Below are 20,232 nucleotides of genomic sequence, written 5' to 3'. Positions count from 1 at the left end.
AAATGCTAATTCAGCCAGGTCCTCATGAGTTCTTAACGTCCAATCACCACAACTTAAGTGCAACTTTGACTAATTTTAGTGCTCCTCCAGTTTCCTTCTGTGTATCTGATCACCAATGCGTGATGACTGCAGTAAATTACAGACACCTGTGAAATCTTCTCAACACACTTGTGTGATTAACTGAATAAATTCGAATGAGCTCTCTCATATTTTGTAAAGGTACTGTGCAATTATCTAACTTTTTTGTGATGGCATTGTTGCTGTTATGTTCCCTGAAGACTGTGGGTGTCAACTTTTCAATCATTTTACCCCAAAAAAAAGCCTAAACATAGTCAGAACAAGCCCTGAAGTCTTCCATGTAACTAGTCCATTTAAAGAATGTAACATGGGTTCTCCAACACTAGGTGGTACTGTCGTCTAAATATCTGACATGTACAACTCTTCCTGATGTGCCTGAGTGGAGCTTTGCGGGTCAGAAGCAATGAAACTTTTATCAGAAATCCATTAAGCCTGACAAATAGAGTTGTTTCTTTCTGTTCTTTCTGTGAGGTTTTCTGGTCTCCAGTGGTATTTATGTCAGTCCCTCTACAGGAAAAGAGGGCAGAGAATGTGGTGGATGACATTGCCACAGTACGGTACACCCTCTTTATTAGATTTGAAGTATTCATCCACTAGACTGACGGAGGCTAATCTAGCAAATCGACATTTTCATTGTTTTTTTTGTTTTTTTAATTATTTCTTTTTTTTTTAAAAAAAAGAAAAATTTTCATTGTTTCATTGTTCATATATATATATATATATATATATATATATATATTGTAATCTTTGTTTTGATACCAAAACAAAGATTACATACAAATATTTAGCCGTTACGGTTATTACAAACCCCCAGCTCACCAGTGAAAGGGGGAGAGGTTTGTACGCATTAAACCCACAAATGAGTTCTTTTTAAAGAAAAAGGTGTTTATTTGTGGGCATGAATGTTGTTGCTCGTGACAAACAGGCAGGAATAAAGGCTGAACAGGCACACTCTGAACAACAAGAAGGGTGACAAACTATTAACAACAAAACCACTGTTATTTCAGACAGGTTACAAAACACCCCTTCTGGGCTCACAAACACAAAGTTACAAAGTACAAATCCGTACTACACCACAAAACCACTCAGCTGCCCTGAATGATTGCCAGCCTGCTTCTTAATTAGGGCTGATGAGCTGGCCCATCTGAAGACGATGAGGAGGCAGCGAATCCCAGAAGGAGCAGTGCAGCCAGTTGTAGGGTGGAAACAAGGCAGTCAACTGATGGTCTAGTGGAGATCACGCAGTCAGATTGCATAAGAAGTTATGGAATGTAACAATAGTTTTATGTGGAAAGTTTAGACATAGAAACAACAAGCAGAATTTACAGGAGCACGTTGTGTTCATGTATTTAACAAGTGAAGTCGTAGGCCTGAGAGTATTTTACAAAATGTTAAAGACACTGCAGAACTTCAGCCATTTTCCCACCAGGCGCCGCCCTATCAACGGCTGATTCAGCATCCTACCTGACCTGTTAGCTCTCTCCAGCCAGCAGAAGATGATCTTATTCTCTTTCTCTCTTTTCATCTTCTTGCACGTCTTTGCTGAATCAGCGATGTTGCATGTTTAAAACAGCCCGTTCCTTATTTTACCGCGAAGTGAAACGTCACAGCGCGTCCTGGATGTAAAAGTTGTATGGTGTCGGTTTCTCAGCCTCGGGACGCTGCTACCCAGCACATGACAGATGTCACTGTGACATCGAACAAGTCCGGGACGCAGAGTTTTAAGGTCAGAAAGTTACATAAAAAGTCTTTAAACTGTACGGAGTTAAAAATAAAACAATTTAATTACTTTATTTACTTCCTGCCTGTGTGGCTTTTCTGTAGCCATAACACTAACAGAAGAGTTTAGAGAATAATCAACAAGCTGCGCATGTTTCATGGAAGTTCTCCAAACCATGCAGCGAGGAGGAAATTAGCGCCATGCATCTCTGCTTCTGACATAAACCCAATGCACAGCTTTTACTGGACTGATTCTGCATTAAAGCTACGTTTAATGGACGCATGAAGACGTGCTCCATTAGATAAAGCACAAGTTTCCTCATGCAGTCAATCATAAGCAAAGACTATTAAAGAGCATTTCAAACAACACAATTTCATATGTTTGAAGACACCCTGCAGAGGCCGTCTGAGCCCACAGCAAGCCAGGCTTCCCTGCAGCAAATGATTGATCAGTCTAATAATAAGGTGAAGCCAAACATCCAGTCGGATTTACTACGAGAATTCATCACCTGCAGTGGTGCTGCTCAGGAGGAGGGATTTCAGCAGAGACCTGTAACATATGGAGCAAATTAAAGCGCTATGGATTCAAGCTTGTGAGCTGGTGTAAAGTCTCAAAGGCAGCTTATGTGCTGGAGGACATTTCCTTTTTAATAAATCTCTAGTTATGTGGCTTATAGATGAGCAGAAAAACAACATCAGCACCACAATGCAACATTCAGGTCTACAGTTCCCGACCTGCTGGACTCTTTTCTTATTTTTCTGTAAGTTCAATCTCCAACCCAAAGTTTTACTCTAATAAATAAATAAAAAGATATACATTTAAAGAATGAGTTCATACATGCTGTCTTGCAAAAGTATTTACTTCTTTTGCTGTATTTTCCCCATGTTGTCATTTCATTTTTTTTGTTGTACTTTATTTTATTTGTTTCTATAAAGTTGTGTCGTTAAAGGTGGAGTATGAAAGATTTTCAATATTTTCAAAATAAATTAACTAAAAAAAAAACACAACTACAAACATAATTACATAGTTTGTTTAAACATGTAGGTTCCAGTCTGTCCATATTTGATGTGTTATTAAATTAAAGTTTAATTAATGACAAAAATGCTTCTTAAATGTTTGCCTACCAGTAAAAAAAAAAAAAAAAAAAAAAAAAAAAAGGGCTTTTTGTCATTTGTCATTAATTAAACTTGTAATTTAATAACGCATCAAATATGGACAGACCGGAACCTACATGTTCAAAAAACTTTCTAATTATGATTGTAGTTATTTTATTTCAATTTATTTAAAAAAATATTGCAGATCTTACATACTCCACCTTTAACAATACATACAATCTTTAAAATTAATTTTGTGTACAAGACAAATCAAAGTGCTCTACATTCAACATGAACCCCTTGCCACGTCAGAGAGAACGCAGACGGAGGATGCAGGTGCGAGTAGTGGCAGCTTTCTCTACAAATAACAAAGATGTTGCTGAAACAGCAAGAAAAAAGGTTAGAAAGTCCCTCCAGGTCGGGTCGGGGAGAGATGGAGACGAGTGGTGCGTGCTGGCTGGAGAGCAGCAAAGACTGAAGGCTGACTGGGACTGATGTACTGGTGTGAACAGGTGAAGATGATGAGCACAGGTGTGTGTGATAGCAGGCCAGTGGAGGGAAGGAAGAGAGGGCGTTGCACCCTGAACACCTGGATTTATCTAAGTTGTTTTTTTAAGTTGTAAAAAAAAAACAACCAAAACTAAATAAATACAGGAAAAAAATAACAAAAAGATTTGATAAAAATAAATTAAAATACAGTTAAATGTTAAATAAATTATTAACAAAAAATAGATAAATAGTATAAATAATAGATAATAAAGATATATATAAATTTATTAAAATCATTACATTATTTTCTAATTCTGGTTCAATAGAAATATTTTTTTTAAAAAAGCAAACAAAGAATTTATTGCATTTAGTTATTACAGACCTCTGCACCTGTTGACGGGTATTTTGTCCCACTGTTCAACAGAAAAGTGCTCTAATTTGTCCAGGACCAATTTGGTTATTTTTTCTTTCTTCAACTCAGTTAAATAAAAAAAACAATGTCTTATATTATTAAATTATGTTTTTCGCAAATTTTTAGTTATTGTTCCTTTTTTAAGTCTCCAGTTATTTGAGTGACTGTTCAGCCTTTTCTTTAATGAAAGGGGATGAAGACATATGAGTGCAACTGTACATACATACATATATATATATAAAGACAATGTAAATAAGTTTGTTGCAAATTTAAAAATGATATTAAAACGTTGTCATCGCCATGGCGCCGGCTTCTGTAAATTATCACCACTTCCAACAAATCACCACCACAAATTTCATGATGCTTCAGTGAAACATTTAATAGAGCAAAGCATGTTTGTTTATTCACCTCTATGCATGACAAGAAGTTCCTTGTAATTCTGAGGAAGTCTGCAAACCACCGTGTTTGGCAGACAGAGCTGTTTCTTCTGTTTCACTGCCTCCATGATTCACCTGAGCACAGAGGGACCTGCATGGCGTCATGGATGCTAACCCTGCAAGCACTGATCTACTGTCTAAATGTCTAAAATAGCCTTCGGTATCAGTCTAAATGTCTCAAAGCGAGGCAGCTATCCTTCACTTGAACCCCCTCTCCCCACTTCCCCCCTGTTTGTCCCTTGTCCTTTTCCTCTGCTGTCTCCCTCCCTCCCCCGGTCCAGCAGTAATAAGCAGTAATAACACTCACAAACAACATATTTATGATATAAATAATAAAATAAATAAAGAAATTGTGAATCAAGAGGAGCCTCATATCCAAAGAGCTCCTCCTCAGGACAACACGCTGCTGTCATGATGCTGGACAGGTTCCAGTCCCCTCCCAGCATGTCCATGTGGGACAGTCCCACATGGGTTTGTCCCCAGTTTCCAAACTGGCCTCTCCAGCGTTTGCCCATATGGGTTTCAATTAGGGCTGCGACGAAATACTTTTTTCCTGATTGGATTCGATTAAGATTTTTTGGGTGCCGATTCGATTTAAATTGCAATTCGTAAAATTCTTCGATATTGCTGAATTTTGCAGATTAAAAACAAAAACAAAAAAATTTTAAACCTTTTTTTTTTTGCTAGTAATTTTTCTTGATTTCAGTCAGGAAAAAAACGACACAGCAGCCAGACCGTCATTCTGCTGCTCTAACGCCCAAGAAGACGAGTAAAAAAGATCAATAAAAACAATAAAAATGACAAAAATTTTAAAGTAGATTCATTTTATTTAATTGAAAAATGAACGATTTTTCAACAAAAAAAAAATTGATTTTTAAATTGTGAAACAAAAAATCCTGATTTTCGATTCGATTTTCCCATCCCTAGTTTCAGTTGGTCTGACTGGTTTCAGCTGGAGCCCAGTTTAGCGAGTTGCACAGGACTCGTGTGTAAAATGGTAAATGCAGTTAAACACTTCGCGCTACATGTCACTGTCACCCTTTCACACACACCCCAACAGGCAAACTGGAGGGGCAATAGTCATGTTTACATGTGTTCCTAATGGGAAACCTGGAACCAGTCCACCAACCTTCCAGTTGGAAGACAACTCCTCTTCCTCCTGAGCTACCCCCATCCCAGCCAGCATGTTCACGTGGGACCCACAAGGGTTAAACCTGGGCTGTGTGGGCACTGAGTGGGCTTGAGATGGGCGAATTTTCCAGGTCTCATGTGGTTTCAGTTCCATGTGGGCTGTCTGAGCCCTGTAAGGAATGTAGGTGGGCTGAGTGGGCATAAAACAGAACCAAGTGACCCCATGCTGGGAAAAACAAGCACTGGAAACTAATGTCCTTCTGATTTTTACATAGTTCATATATCTGCACTACATGCTCCTCTTTCCCTTCCATAGTTAGTTAGTTAGATAGTTTATTTTGTTTAGTTTGTATCAGTCACAATCAGTTTGTCCATTTCCAAAAAAAAACAATCAAGTAAAACAAAAACAAAATAGGCAGAAGCAAAGCTTGTTTGCCTAATAATGTACACTTACAAGTCGAGTTACCTTAAATTATACAAATAACAAAGCAGATGCATTACATACACAATGTGTGACTTTATAAAGAAAAATCATTTATAAAGTTACATATCTCTCCAAAATAAACTGATAAATAATCTTTTTAAATAGAAATAAAGAATTACAATTTTTTCCCTCATTACTGAGTTTATTCCACAGTTGAACCCCTGAAAGGACCAGCATCTCTGTTTAAGCCCTGTTCTAGATGTTGGAACAATAAATTTACAAGTGTCTCTAAAGTTATATTTAGTCTGCTGAAGCTTAAAGTAATTCTGAACACCTTCTGGAAGAACATTTTGTTTGGCTTTAAACATAACTTGTATCGTCTTATATCAAACTAAATCATCAGATTTCATGAGTTTTGATTTAATAAATAATGGATGAGTGTGATTATAATAAGCAACATTATTTATCAAGCGTATGGCACGTTGTTGTAATGGAATAATGTCCTTCAGAGTTGTCCTGTGGGCGCCGCCCCACAGTTCAACACAGCATGACATATACGGAAGTATTTCCATCAACTCATGAGCTCCTCCCTTAGTTTTCATGCATAAAATTGGACCAAATATTCAGCTTTGTTCAAACATGAAATGCATTTAGTATCTGAATAGAGAACAATCTGTTCCTGTAGTAATAATCCATTAAAATAATCCATTATCTGACCACCGTCCTGATTCCTAACAGAGAACTGTAGCAGAGCGTCCCTGACTCAGACCCCATCAAACCACTTTGACTGTGAAACCGATTGATCTGTTTTACTTTTTTTTAAAAAAGCAGAAGAAAGACAAAGCATCTATGTAGAAGAAAGAAGTTTTTTTTGCAGAAACACACAGAGGCAGGAACTGTTGAATGGTGCAGTTTTACCACACAAATCCATTCCCATTTTACTGTCCTCTGAGCCAATGCGGCGCTGAGGTCCGCCCTCATTTCAGTTCGCATGTGAACTTTCAGACAAAGAGACATCGAAGCTGAATCAGGTCGGGGATGAAGAAGAGACAAGATGAGTCTTTGTGATGAATGATGGCTGATTGGATCTGCAGCTCGACCACAAGCTGCCCTTCGTCACCTGCGATGATTTACATTTTGACAAGCCACAAATCACCAACACAAGAAATGGTCTTTTGTCGTCACAGCATCCCTTTGTGTAATTTGCTTTCTGTCTGTGGGAACACAGAAGATGCAATGTGGCCCTGCTGCTCAATCCACTCCACTAGTTTGCAATTAAAGCAAAAAGATTAGAGAGAAAACATTTAAAATCATTTTCTCTGCTTTTCCTCAGAGTGAGTGGGATGTTTACAATTTTAATTAGACTAAACGGCTCTCTTGGTGTTTAACAGAGCTGATTTCTCTTCTTCTTAAGCCCAAAAGTCTTTTTTTCTTTTGTTTTTCTGGGGCTTTTATCCAGGTAGCATCACAGATGATAATGGCTGCATTGTGAGTTGAATCCCCAGAGTTAATGTCACCATTAATATGCAGCTCGGGCAGATTTGAAAGCACATCTGGCGGAGACAGAGCGCAGGCAGCAATGTGAGTGACAAAAGTCCATTTGCGACACAGATGCAATCCATTGCATCTCATATTAATGCTTATTGTTTTCATCTGGGAAAAAGACATAGTTAAAACGCTGGTTAATCTTCCCTGATATATCTCCTTGGAACTTCATTTAGATGCTGATTCCTAAATTACCCCTCAAACGTAAGCACCTGTGGAGGAATTAGATGTGAAACTTTACTCCTGATGGACTGAATCTGAATACAAAATGCTGTTTTGTCAGATTCAGGGTCAGTTTCTCCAGAGTTTTCTCTCCTCTGCATGATTCTGGCCCTGAGAGTATTATCACAGCTGACCTTTAAGATGTCACACTTAATAATTCTGGTATTAAATTAAACAAAAAAACATCTGTAGAAACCTTGACAGGTGCCAATGCAGCTCAGTTATATATACATGTGTAATAACCATGTCACAATAAAGCAGCTTTTACACGACTATTTGTAATAATGATGGTTAAACACCAAGCGCTGTTTGCAAACTAAAAGGCCTATCAAGAAAATTCCTAAACTGTCACGGGTAGAAGGGCTGGAGGAATACATGGATGTAATTTATTCCACTTTGATGTAAATAGAATTTAAATGGTGGCTAGTTTAAAACACATGAGAGTAGTGTTGTGGTCTGGAAGTTTTGAATGGGGGTTAATGGAAGAAAAAACAGACTTTTTGATGGTTGGAGCCACTTAACTTAAAACCTGTAAGTTGCAGCTCTTTCACACCCATGTTGGTTTGAAGCCAACCTAAATTCCTTCACGTTGAAATGTAATTTATGTGTGTAAAGTGAAACTCTTGGTCAGAGGAGTGCTGGTTTGAGAAAGACTCCAAATAGTTTCTTAACCCAGACCAAGAGTGCAAAGGGAATTTGGGCAATTTTTCCTAAAACGTAACCTGTGATTGTGTCACATATGAAATAAATAGAAATATTTCCTTTCAATCAGTTAGGGTTTTATCTTTGATGATCAATTTAAACTTTGAGTGGTGTTTCTATGTGAAAGTAGGCCTGAGCTTTAAGGGCACATTCACATCAGCCTTTTTGATTTGAATCTGAGTCCGTTTGGTTGGAAAGTTTGCTTCATTTGGGGATTTGTGAATTCTCATTCGGACTAAAGAAGCGGTCTCGGCCTGCCAACGAACGCAGGTCTGAGCTTGTTTCAAGCGGACTACTGCATTTGACGTGGCTTTGCATTGTGGGTATATACAAAGCGATGGTGTTGAGGGTCCTCTGTCTTGTCTGTTGTTTATACTGGGTCCATTGTTGCAATGTATTTCTGCGGTATACTTGCATTAGACAAAATTAAAAACCCAAAACAATGATAGTTTTGTCTCAATGTTTAGCTCGCAGGAGGAGTAAAGATGCGGGTCTTGTCCTTTCTTTTGCTAAATACTAGCACAGCGCCACCTCTGGTGGAAATAGGGATATATTATTCTAGTGGTTTGGCTTATTTGACTAAAGTGCACCGTGAGTGCGATCTTAGTCTAAATGTATACACTCCCCTACAACTGAGCCGAGTCCCCAGTTGGACCAAGTCTAGCAGACTATGTTGATGTTAATGCATCCTAAGTTTCCAAGGTAGGCTGTTTTTGGCTCCTTTCAGCAGAATCCCATTCATTCCTATGGGACAGAAAGTCACAGTTTTTGTGATATCATGCAAACACTGTAAGATTCCTGTAAAGGAAAAGTAATATCACACTATTCCAGAGAGAGACGCGCGTTTTGGCTCCCCATGTATGAATAATTTTTTAACAAAAATGTAGTGTATCTCACCAGCTGCCTACATGTATGATGATATATACCTGTCCAAATTGTCTACATTTTATGAAGAGGATGCAGACGCTAAAAAATGCCCAGATGTGATGACTGTGAAGCTAATTGGCTGATAAAACTTGTGATCTGGTCCAAAGTATTCGTGCAGCAGTGAATAAAGACATACAGGGAATAATAATCCTAATTGTTGATGGAAAAAACATCTTGGCAGTTTTCTTCTGATATTTTTGTAATGACCTAGGAAAACTAGGACTTGAACTCAACCAAACTTGGACTGAAAAGGTTAAAGTTTTATCTCACTGTGGTGAGAATAGAAGAACCTGCTTACTGGAGAGGCAGTCAAGCAGAAGTTGAAGTACACTGGAGAAGTGCAGCAAGTGGAAGATGGTTAGTAGACTGGCAGAAGGCTACAGAAGTGGTGTTGTCAACGTGGGCAGAACCAACTATAAGCACACACTCAAAAATAGAGGTACCAGCTTGTGTACCCTTCAGTTCTGGTCTATTTTTGTACCTTATCAAGTTCAACCTCACCTTTTCAAGTTATGTTTTTTATGTTTTCACAGGATTAGGCCTGGTCCATGCCAATTAGCAATATTATCTTTAATCTAGAAATAATCTTCAAAAACTCAAAATACTGACCAGACATACACTTAGTTTGTAGCATCTGACCTTCATTGTCTGGTGTAGTAAATGACTGTTAAGTAGTACTACTGTCATCACTCAACTCTGCTCTAGTTTGTAACATTACAGCCATTAACATCACATTTTTCAATGCTGCAGGTATCCTTATGGTTGAACTGGTACAAATTTGTACTTTGTCACTTTTAACCCTTTTTCGTACTCTGAAGGTGTGCTTCTGGTCTCTTAAAGACCAGTATTGTACTTTTGAGAGAACATTTCTTTAAAATGTACCTATAGGCACAGAAATGTCCTTATCTTGTACCTCTATTTTTGAGAGTGCAGGCAGAAATCAAATTTACTTTATATTTCATATTAGATTACAACTTTAATTGGCCGTTTGCAAAAACCCCGTCCCTTTGTTACTGTTGCTACACCTGTCAAGCTTTCTGTAGCCGATGGAGTGCTAGCAAATGTCATGATGTTGATAGCTGGTATACCGGTGTGTTTTACTGAAGCAAAAGGGTTTAAAATAGGCAGGGAAGAGATACTACGCCGGTACAGAAAGTGTTTGGTTAGGGTACCAAGGAATAGGCTTTCCAATCACAAAATGCCAAATGAAAAATGCAAACAAAGTAAGTTCAAACTACTTGTTAAGAAGCGAATGTTGTATGCTAGTTGGCTAGCTACTTTTGTGTTGCTAGTTAAACTGACCAAACATAACGTTAGAAGTTTCCCAGCATCAAGACCGAATGTAACATTGAACAGCAAAGATTCACCAAAGTTAGCTAAAGGGCTAATATAAATGAATATTTATCATAACCTTAATAAAAAATTTAGCGATGTCATCACCTTTAGAGCAGGACAACACTTGCCTTTCCATTGAGCAGACATACGCATGCTTGTTTATTTTTGAGACATTCAGCTGCGAGTGTGGCCTTCCACACTGTTTTATCCACACCAGTTGTGTTTTCAGAGATACCTGCAGTCCAATTTATACAATCCATAGGTGCACCTTCACTATATTGTGGACTGTCAGACCTAGCTTACACAATCAGACATGCTAATGACGTGTGATTGGACAATAACTGGTTGTGGGCGGGGTTTAGCAAAAGGTCAATTGTTATAATCAGTTTATTATTTATCTAATCATAGACATTTCCCCTTATTTTGCTTATTTATTTTCATATATCTCATATTTGCTTGCTTTTATCTCTACAGCCGTTCCCGATTTGAGCAGATAAAGACAAAAGATGTCAGATTAACAACATTGTCAGTAGCTGAGATCTCATCTGCTCTGTTTCTACGGCAATTAACTCACCAATCGCAGTTGATCATTTCAGCTCATTTTTTCATTAACCCCATGTACCTCCTGTCCTCCCTGTCACTGACAGACTGACCTACGAGAAGCGTCGCTAACTCTCTCGACAAGAAAAATAAAGAAGTAAATTAGTGCAGTTGTTTAGTACCTTTGATCAAGATGGTCCGATAGCAGCAAGCTCTTGGTATCTGGTAGTACGCGGCAGGAAAAGACCCAAAAAGGAGTTTTTTGTCTTAATTTAATTATTTAGAACCAAAAGTCATTAGAAAGGTTTAAGATGATGCAGCGCTGGTTAAATCCTGGCCCAATATATCTCCTGGCCACGACACCTGTGAAGTAATGAAGCCATATCATCACTTCCTCTCAAATACATCATACATGCACAGCCAGCAGCTGTCACTCTTTGACTGGATCAAATCATTTTAAGCAACGCTTTGATGCAGATGAGTCAAAGTGATTCAGTGTTTCACAAAGGTTCACTTTCACCACCCTATGATAGATGCAAGTAGAGAAACTAAGCAGTGAGTGTGTGATACTGGTGATTTTCAAACACTAAAAAAATGACATACAACAGGTGTTACTCAAAGGCAAAACTTGTCACAGAGAGACACGCTCCCCAAAAGTGTCCTAAACACCATCAGAAAGAGCCAAACTGGTAGAGAATGAATGTTGTATAAGCAGCTGCTAACGAGCCATTAATCTATAATCAGTTCCCATGGCAACAGTCCCAGCCACACCCGTCAGAAGAGAGGGAGAGAGACAGGTAGGCAGACATTTGAATAGTAAAAGGAGGCATCCTATTGTCTTTTCTCAGCTTTATTCCTCGACTTCACTGGAAAACGACAGTGTGGAGAAGTTTAGGGGAATACCAAAAACACACTGGTATCACGGAGTTTACTCTCCATGTTTGCACCTTTCGTCCACATGCAAACGTTTTTTGGGCGACACAGAAGATGAGGCTTTAAAAAAACGAGACAATCCGGCTGTGTTGTTTATTTATGAGACATCATATAATTGGTGTTTTCGATTAACAGCATCAGATCGTTATCAACTACCTATGTTAACATCCATAACATCTCAAAATATGTTAACTTTTTCTGTTTATGTGGCAGATGTAGGTGAGGTCCTTGTTCACAGGACATTTAATGTGTTGCATACATCGATTGTATATAAAGAGATGGGTGGAGCCTCCGTGACGTCACCTATAGGTTTCTGAAGAGCTGAACTGAAGCTCGGTGGGCGGTTCCTACCGTCGCCATCTTGGCAGAGGCATGCGTGTCGTCTCGCCCGGAAAATACAAATATGGACAAAGAGGTGGAGCTGAGAGGGCAGCCATGAGCGTCATGGTGGATGATTGACATCGAGCGAACTCCGAGCTTTCTGTAGCTAAGAGCTAACCGAGCTAACCCCAAGATAACGGGAGCTAACCAGCTAACGGAGGTAAGCGGGCTAAAGCTAAGTCACGTTGTTAACCAGCTAAAAACCGCGGTTGTTCTACGTTCTTCTCACTTAAAGCCAGAGATTGGTACCTGTCAATCAAAAGGACCCGCCCCTAAATATGCTGAACTTCCAGATTAAATTACTTTTAAACGGGCAAGTTAGAAAAAAATTCACTCCCCACACAGTTGTCATGAAGGTAAACCTGACCTATTAAACCTAAAATGGATTTTTGAACCAGGCTGTAAACATGTTTATTTCTGATATGAAGTTGGTCTTTTTAACATGGGAGTCTATGGAGATTTGCTCTGCTTTGCAGCCTCTAGTGGATGATGGGGGAACTGCAGTTTTATGCTCTTCCACATAGGCTTCACTTTTAACCGCCGGAGGTTGCCGCTTGGGTGCATATCATACGTATATATATATATTCATTCTTTAATTTTTTATTCATTCTTTTATTTGGAAGGAATCTGGAGTCTATCCCAGCAATCATTGGGTGAGATGCAGGTATACCATGGACAGGTCGCCAAACCAAGACGTCACAGCCCCTTTTATACCCAACCCCGGCACCCTCACTCAACTTATCTGATGAATATTCTGATTCTGTCTACTAAGTTGATGAGTTCTGTGAAAACGTCCACATATCTGCACCAGTGACTGGGTGCTTTCCCCTGTCGGAGCTCAGTGGTCTGCTTTCTACCTCCTCCATGTAGATGTTCGCTATGATGGGGGACACTGGAGAAGAAATCAGATTTATCTTGCTGCAGCTGTTTCCTGACAGTCTTCTCGGCCTCTGATATTAGTATACATGCAATGAGTGAGATGACTTCGAAGTGCAACATCTCAATAGATGCTGATTGAAAAGAGAATAATTGCAGGCAGTCTGACTGAGGAAGTCTTTATCGAAAGAGCGAATAATGTAAAGACATTAGTAACTGTTACACATCCATACAGAAATGGCTGAGTGACTGGTCAGTCATTCAATTGTTTAAGGTCAGACTGAGGGTCAGCTGCTGACCCCAATCAGGACCATAGAGGAATAAAATGGCAGCTCTGGGTGTTTAATGTTTGATTCAGGATCCTGTTTAAACTAACAGGACACAAAAGACAAATGAAGATCTCAGACTAATTATCTTCCTTTTACCGGAGTCCTCATCATCAGAGTTATCATCACATTAGAACAACTCAATCTGTTGGTTTCCTTATGTAGGCTGATATGAATTGGCTTTCATTATGTTTTTTTCCTGTCTGTAAAGCGTAAAGATGGTATTGCTGTGATTTGATGCTATATAAATAAAGTTGAATTGAACTGAATTGAATTGAATTGAATTGAACATCAAGGGTGGAGTCCAAGATTAATGTAAAATATGTTTTAGTGGTTAAAAAGATGAGAAAAGGACAAGATATGTTTCGTTAGATTCACCTGTTCATCCACTTGTTAACACAAATATCTATATAGCCAATCATATGGCAGCAACTCAACACGTTCAGTCATGTAGACGTGATGAAGACGACTCGCTAAACTGAGCATCAGGATGATGAAGAAAAGAGATTTAACCCTTTCATGCATGAATTAATAAAACACAATGAAACCTTATTTTTTTAAGGACAGTATTTTACCTCTACAGACATATGCAAGGATACTGTTTTGTTTATTAGTAATATTTAGAATTTATGATGATTTATTATTTATTCTAATGTATTATATAAAATATCTGTAAAGAAATATATAAGCATAATTATGTAAGTCTTGTATAAAATCTAGCTGTATCATTTCCTTTTCCTATTTCTCACAATGGTAAACGTGTGTAATTATATTATTTTCATTGATATCATATATTTATTTATTCTACAGTGAGTGGAAACGTATTGGATGAGTCACTAACATCCACTGAAGTGGTTTATTTACAAACATACCATCCTCATTCATGAATATGCAAGAAAAATGCTTGTAAATAGGTGTCCACTATATGGCCACTATGCAGGAAAGGGTTAAGTGACGTTCAACATGGTTGTTGCAAAAATTTTGCAGATTTTCATAGACAACCATCTCACCAGTTTACAGAGAATCAGAGGTCAGAGGAGAATGGTCAGACTGGTTGGAGATGATAGAAAGACAACAGGAAGATCAGTAAGAACTGGTTCCAACCCAGATCTGCAGAACATCATGTCTGAGCACCCAACCCGTCCAGCCTGGAAGCAGATGTTCTCCAGCAGCAGAAGACCACACCGGGTTCCCTCCTGTCAGTAAGAACAGGAAACTGAGGCTACAATTCACACAGACTCACCAGAACTGGACAATAGAAGATGGAGAAACTGGTCTGATGAGTCTCCAGTTCAGCTCCACATTCACATGGTAGGATCAGAATCTGCTGAAAACATCATGACAACATGGATCCATCCTGCCGTCAGGATCAACGCTTCAGGCTGGTGGTGGTGTGATGGTGGGGGGAGGTTTTCTTGTCCCACTTTGGTCCCCTTAGTACCAGCATGACATGGTTTAACCACCACTGTAATTGCAGCTGACCATGTCCATCCCTTTCTGAGCACAGTGTAGCATCTTCTGATGGAAACTTCCAGCAGGATGATGCACCATGTCACAAAGCTCACATCATCTCCACCATGACGATGAGTTCACTGTCCTCCAACGCCTCCACAGTCACCAGATCTACATCCAGCAGAGCAGCTTTGGGACGTGGTGGAACGGGAGATTCTCATCATGATGTGCAGAAACTGTGTGATGCTTCATGTCGACATGATGGGATGATTTATTTACAATCACATCAACTGACTAGGACCAACACATTTTCACACGTTGTCTTTTAATCTGCCTCTAAAAAGTCTGTCATCAGTTTGGCTCTCCATGCATGATCCCTTCCTCAGCCTTTAAAACAACAGCGCAGACTGCACGTCGTTGATCACGTCTTCATTATCTGTTTGGCATATGCACGCCGAGCTTTCCTGACCAGGTATCAGCCAAGATGTTGCATCTGCAGGAACAAACCACTTCATGTGTGTTTGTATCTTTACGGAGCTCCGATTTAACTTCCTTAATCTCGCTAACGCCCTTAATCCAGGGAAACAAACCTGTGAGGGGGTTTAAGTCTCGTAAAGATGCTCAGAAAAGCTCTTATCATCCAAAAGGTTAAGAGTCAGTGACTGATCTGAGCGCGCTCACTGTCGGGGACAAAATGGACTTTTTACATCAGTGAAAACATTTCCACTGTCAGTTTCCTTTACAAAGGAAAGGGTCAAATATGAGGAAAAAAGCCACAGTTTGAAGGAAGAAGTGGACCCAGAAGCAGACTGACGAGGCAGGCGAGCGCAATGACACCTGGTTTCATGAAGACTAATAATAAACTTACAACAACAAAAACAGGGAAACAGTGATTATCTGGCAGCGATGAAGATGATCTGACAGAAACCACACGGCAAATATACACTGAGGAGCAAAGTAAACCAGAAAACACAACAAACAACGGCGATGCTTGAAAAAAAATAAGACAAAAAACAGATTTATCAATTTCTCTGATGTGATTTCACCTCCTTTATCAGAAATCATCTAAATGAACCTAAAAGCACATTTTAACAAAACTGGTGAATATTGAGGGATTATGTGGATTTTGTTTGATGGGAAAAGTTTATTCTGAAACTTTCTATTCAGATACATGCATTTCACTTATATTAAAGGTGGAGTATGTAAGATTTTCAATATTTAAAAAAAAAAAAAAAAACTAATAAAATAACTACAATCATAATTAGAAAGTTTTTTGAACATGTAGGTTCCAGTCTGTCCATATTTGATGCGTTATTAAATTACAAGTTTAATTAATGACAAATGACAAAAAGCACTTTCTTTTTTACTGGTAGGCAAACATTCAAGAAGGGTCTTTGTCATTAATTAAACTTAAATTTAATAACACATCAAATATGGACAGACTGGAACCTACATGTTTTAAAAAAACTTTCTAATTATGATTGTAGTTATTTTTTTATTTTTTTTATTTATTTATTTTTTTTAAATATTGAAAATCTTATATACTCTACCTTTAAGAATGTTCTGTATGTTTTTTGTCTGCTTAACTTGTTTTTATTCTGCATTTATGTCTTAACTCCAGCTAAAAGTGTTAGAAAAAAGGAATAAAGGAGTGGAAGTTGTGGGATTTTAGCTTTTAAAACTGGAACATCCTGTTCTAATGTTTTTTATGGTGTTTTATATCAAATCTTTATGTTTTCCTTGGCATGCTTCTTGCATCGCTGCTCAAATCTTTCTCTTTTTTTTGTTTTACTGCCTCCTTCCACACTATCACATTAGCTGCAGTCGTGCTGGCCAAGAGGCATCAGTCAACATGGAACCATTTGGGCATTTATAGTGACGCTGATTTATGCGCACTGTCCCTGAAAAAAACTAAAGAAATGCAGAAAAAACACACACAGACGAAACACTAGGAAGGGGATTAACGTAAGAAACAGAAGATAAAGGACAGAAGAGCAGGACTCTGGGGGCCTCCGCCGTAGATGTGTGTGAGTCACGCCGATACAAAAAATCCCAGATTTTAGTGAAGAACTGATTATTGTAAGTAGTATTTATGAATCAGGTGACTGTGGCACCCACCTTCAGTCACACAAAACAAATCCTGAATAGCAAAGGTACATCACAGCCTGATAATCAGATCGCAACAGAAGAAGGTGACAATAAACCCTAAAGATGACATGGAACATGATGGTGATCGGCTCAGGTTGGAAGACAAGAAAAATCTAACCTGTCAGAGCTAATCATGATACAGATTGGCGTACTGAATATTGTATCATGCATCTGATGACTCAAAACGTGTCTCATATCAGCCAAAGAAACAAATCAACACGTCTGTCCTTCCCAGTTTGGATGGTTTGCTTCAGACAGGGTGTTTACTCATTGCCAAAGCCCCATGAGTCAGACAAAGGAGGAGAAAAGACTCTGGCCTGCAGGGTGCATGTGAGGGGAGGGCTTAGAAGGAGTTTAAAAGAGCACGAGGGGAGCTTCTGCGTGGAATTAAAGCACAAACTCAAGAAGAAGCATTTTTTAGAGGCTGAAGTTAGTGAGCCTCTGCGTGCTGACATATCAGGCTTATTTCTGATCACTCACCGCTGCTGTGATTCCTGCTGCTGACAAGGGATCATGGAGGCTGTGAAATGTGCGGCTGTGCTCCTGGTGGTCGTGTTCGTGCAGATTTTCGGCGCGTTGGGGACTCCTCTTTCCGGGGAGGACGGTGAAGGCGGAGAGGTGTGGACGCTGGAAAAGTGGCAGGTAAACCGCAGGGCGTATTTGCGCAGAGTATTTGCATGAACTTAATTGGGAAGGGAGCAATCAGATGCTTTGCTTTTCGAAGAAAAAAAAAATCACATGAACACATCCTTTTAAGGCTAGTTTTTCCTCTAATTTCAGTAAATGTTCTTAAAAAAAAAAAATCACTGAAGTGATCCCGACTCGCTTTATAGACAATGCAAAAGCCAGATAGGCTGTTTTTATAAGACCATGACGACTGATGCAGTTCACAAATGACAGGAGTGACCATCGCAGATCCTCAGAATCTACCTTCCAGCGGTACACACCTGATTAAATGAAAACTTTGTCCAACAACTTGTCAACTCCTGTCAATGAACCATTGGTTTGAGTCAGGTGTAGATCTGCAGGATGGTAGATCTTAGCGTAGAAGACATTCATTTCCACGCTGTTTCTGAATTGTTACCTTTATCCGGTTAGTAATATGCAAATGAGCATCATTTTATTGGATTCTTTAGCATTATGACGTTTCTGATTTGTGAAATGGTTATTAATATTATAATACATTTACATTATTTTTGTTTAAAAAATCATTAAATATTTTTTTCCATTTTAAAATCACGGTTTCTCAAGTCATACAGTGTGTTTGGAAGAATCTACGTGTGTTGTTAAAGCATGATTTAGTGGAGAAAGTATGTTTGTTTAGAACAAGACATGTTTTAATAAAGTCACTCTGAATGATTTTTAAAAAAAAATCACAATTTGGATGTTTTTAAGTTGGACTTTATCTGATATTTTTATGGTCAAGCTGCAAATAAGAAACTAACTTTAGCATTTATGTAAAGTTTCTTAAAATTTTCCTATTGCAGCTCATAAACAGATATGAAGCAACACATAACAATTTTGGACTTTTTTTTTTTTTTTTTTTTTTTAAATCTGTTACCTAACCTAATAAAGTTCCCCTTTCTCTACAACCAAATGAACACAATTAGGGAAGTTGACTAAAAAAAAAAAAGTCCCAAAAATAAAGAGGCTCATTGTTCGCACCATAGGCTACAGCAGTGAACACAACCAAACCACAACATCAGTGTTGTTGAAAGTGAAGTTGGGATTCGGGGCGGACGGACTTCGCCTGACGCGAAACTCGAGCGAAAGAAGTTCGCGCGACGTGCAGCTGAAGTATCTCTTTATGGAGAAAAGTCGCCGATCTGCGAGAAGCTGAAAAAAAAACTCACAACACGGATACGTGAAGCGGAAGCATCTGCTCTCACTGTCACTACATCTGACTGCTTCACAGGAATAAAGAATCAACCTCCTACCAGCTACACGGCAAAAATCAGCTTAGCGTTTGCGAAATGAACGTAACCTAAATGTAAAGGGATCTGGGAGAGTATAGTAGCTTTTCTACCGTGATTAATTATTATTTTCTTTGCTGTTTTTATGACAGAAAAGTCTTCCCTGTGCAACGAATAGAAACAATGTTATCTGAGCTTTAAATGGATAGGACTGAGACGTTTTATAAAACAGCTGCAGGTAATGAAATGCATCATCAACCTCATCGATTTATCTGCACGAGCTCAATAGATCCCAACCTGCGAGAGAGAAACCTTCTACGTTCAGCACCATGGACAGACCCAGCAGACAGCAGGGATCATTTGCATGAGGGATAAACCGCCTCATTCAGCCCTGTAGACTGCCTAAACGATCACCTCTGCTGTGTGTGTGTGTGTGTGTGTGTGTGTGTGTGTGTGTGTGTGTGTGTAGGGCTACCCACTAGAGAGAGGAATAACTATCCGGCTTGCAGATCTAATAAAGCGTTCCAAAGCACAGCAGTTCCACGGCCTGATGGGAAGAAGCCCAGGTAAACAAACCAATAAATAACAGTAGAATTGTACTTTATGGGGAGTTTGAAGCTGATTTGTTGCTCTTTGTTTTACTGAAACATTTATTTCCTCGTATTGTAATTGTTTTAATATTAATAATGATGAAAATGTTCCTCCTTATTTGTTTCAGGTGCGTCTCAACCTGTGAGACTGGGCAGGAAAAGTGAGTAAAAACATTACCAGAAACTTGTTTAGTGTTTCTGCTTCTTATAAAATATCCTTTGTTTTATGTTTCTTCTTTATCAGGAAATAACAACAAAGGAGAGATGTTTGTTGGACTCATGGGCAGAAGAAGTTTAGGAGGAGGTAATGCAAAAGCCGATGTGTCCTTTTTGTGTGTGTGATTATAAAATCTGCTTTTGCATGCTTGACGGCAGCCAAACTGGTCAATAATCTGATCTTCTCTTATGGAAATACCTTCTTATTGATCAGACTATTTTCTGTTTTTCTGTTTTTTCAGACATGGAAGATGAGTGGGAATCTGAATCCTACTGAAGAAGAAAAACAAGAACAAAAAACTCTAAAACCCAGTTAAAAACTCCATTTAAATGACACAACC

At 38.8% G+C, this 20,232-nt stretch overlaps 1 protein-coding gene across 1 annotated transcript in view; it reads left to right on the top strand.

Annotated features, from left to right (window-relative positions):
- The window catches only part of LOC306765262 (growth hormone secretagogue receptor type 1-like), a gene marked incomplete at both ends in the record, with an annotated part of 39,945 nt that extends 20,124 nt beyond the window's left edge, over positions 1–19,821 (top strand). The window contains 2 exons of the mRNA XM_079252669.1: positions 17,737–17,814; positions 19,804–19,821. Coding sequence (XP_079108795.1) covers positions 17,737–17,814; positions 19,804–19,821 — 96 coding nt within the window. The remainder of the gene's footprint in view (positions 1–17,736; positions 17,815–19,803) is intronic.
- Between the last annotated feature and the right edge of the window lie 411 nt (positions 19,822–20,232).

Source organism: Telmatherina bonti (genome assembly GCF_933228915.1).
Source record: "Telmatherina bonti genome assembly, chromosome: 14".
NCBI classification, from domain to species: domain Eukaryota; kingdom Metazoa; phylum Chordata; class Actinopteri; order Atheriniformes; family Telmatherinidae; genus Telmatherina; species Telmatherina bonti.
Note: the sequence above shows the minus strand (reverse complement) of the source record. Positions and strands in the feature narration are given on the sequence as shown.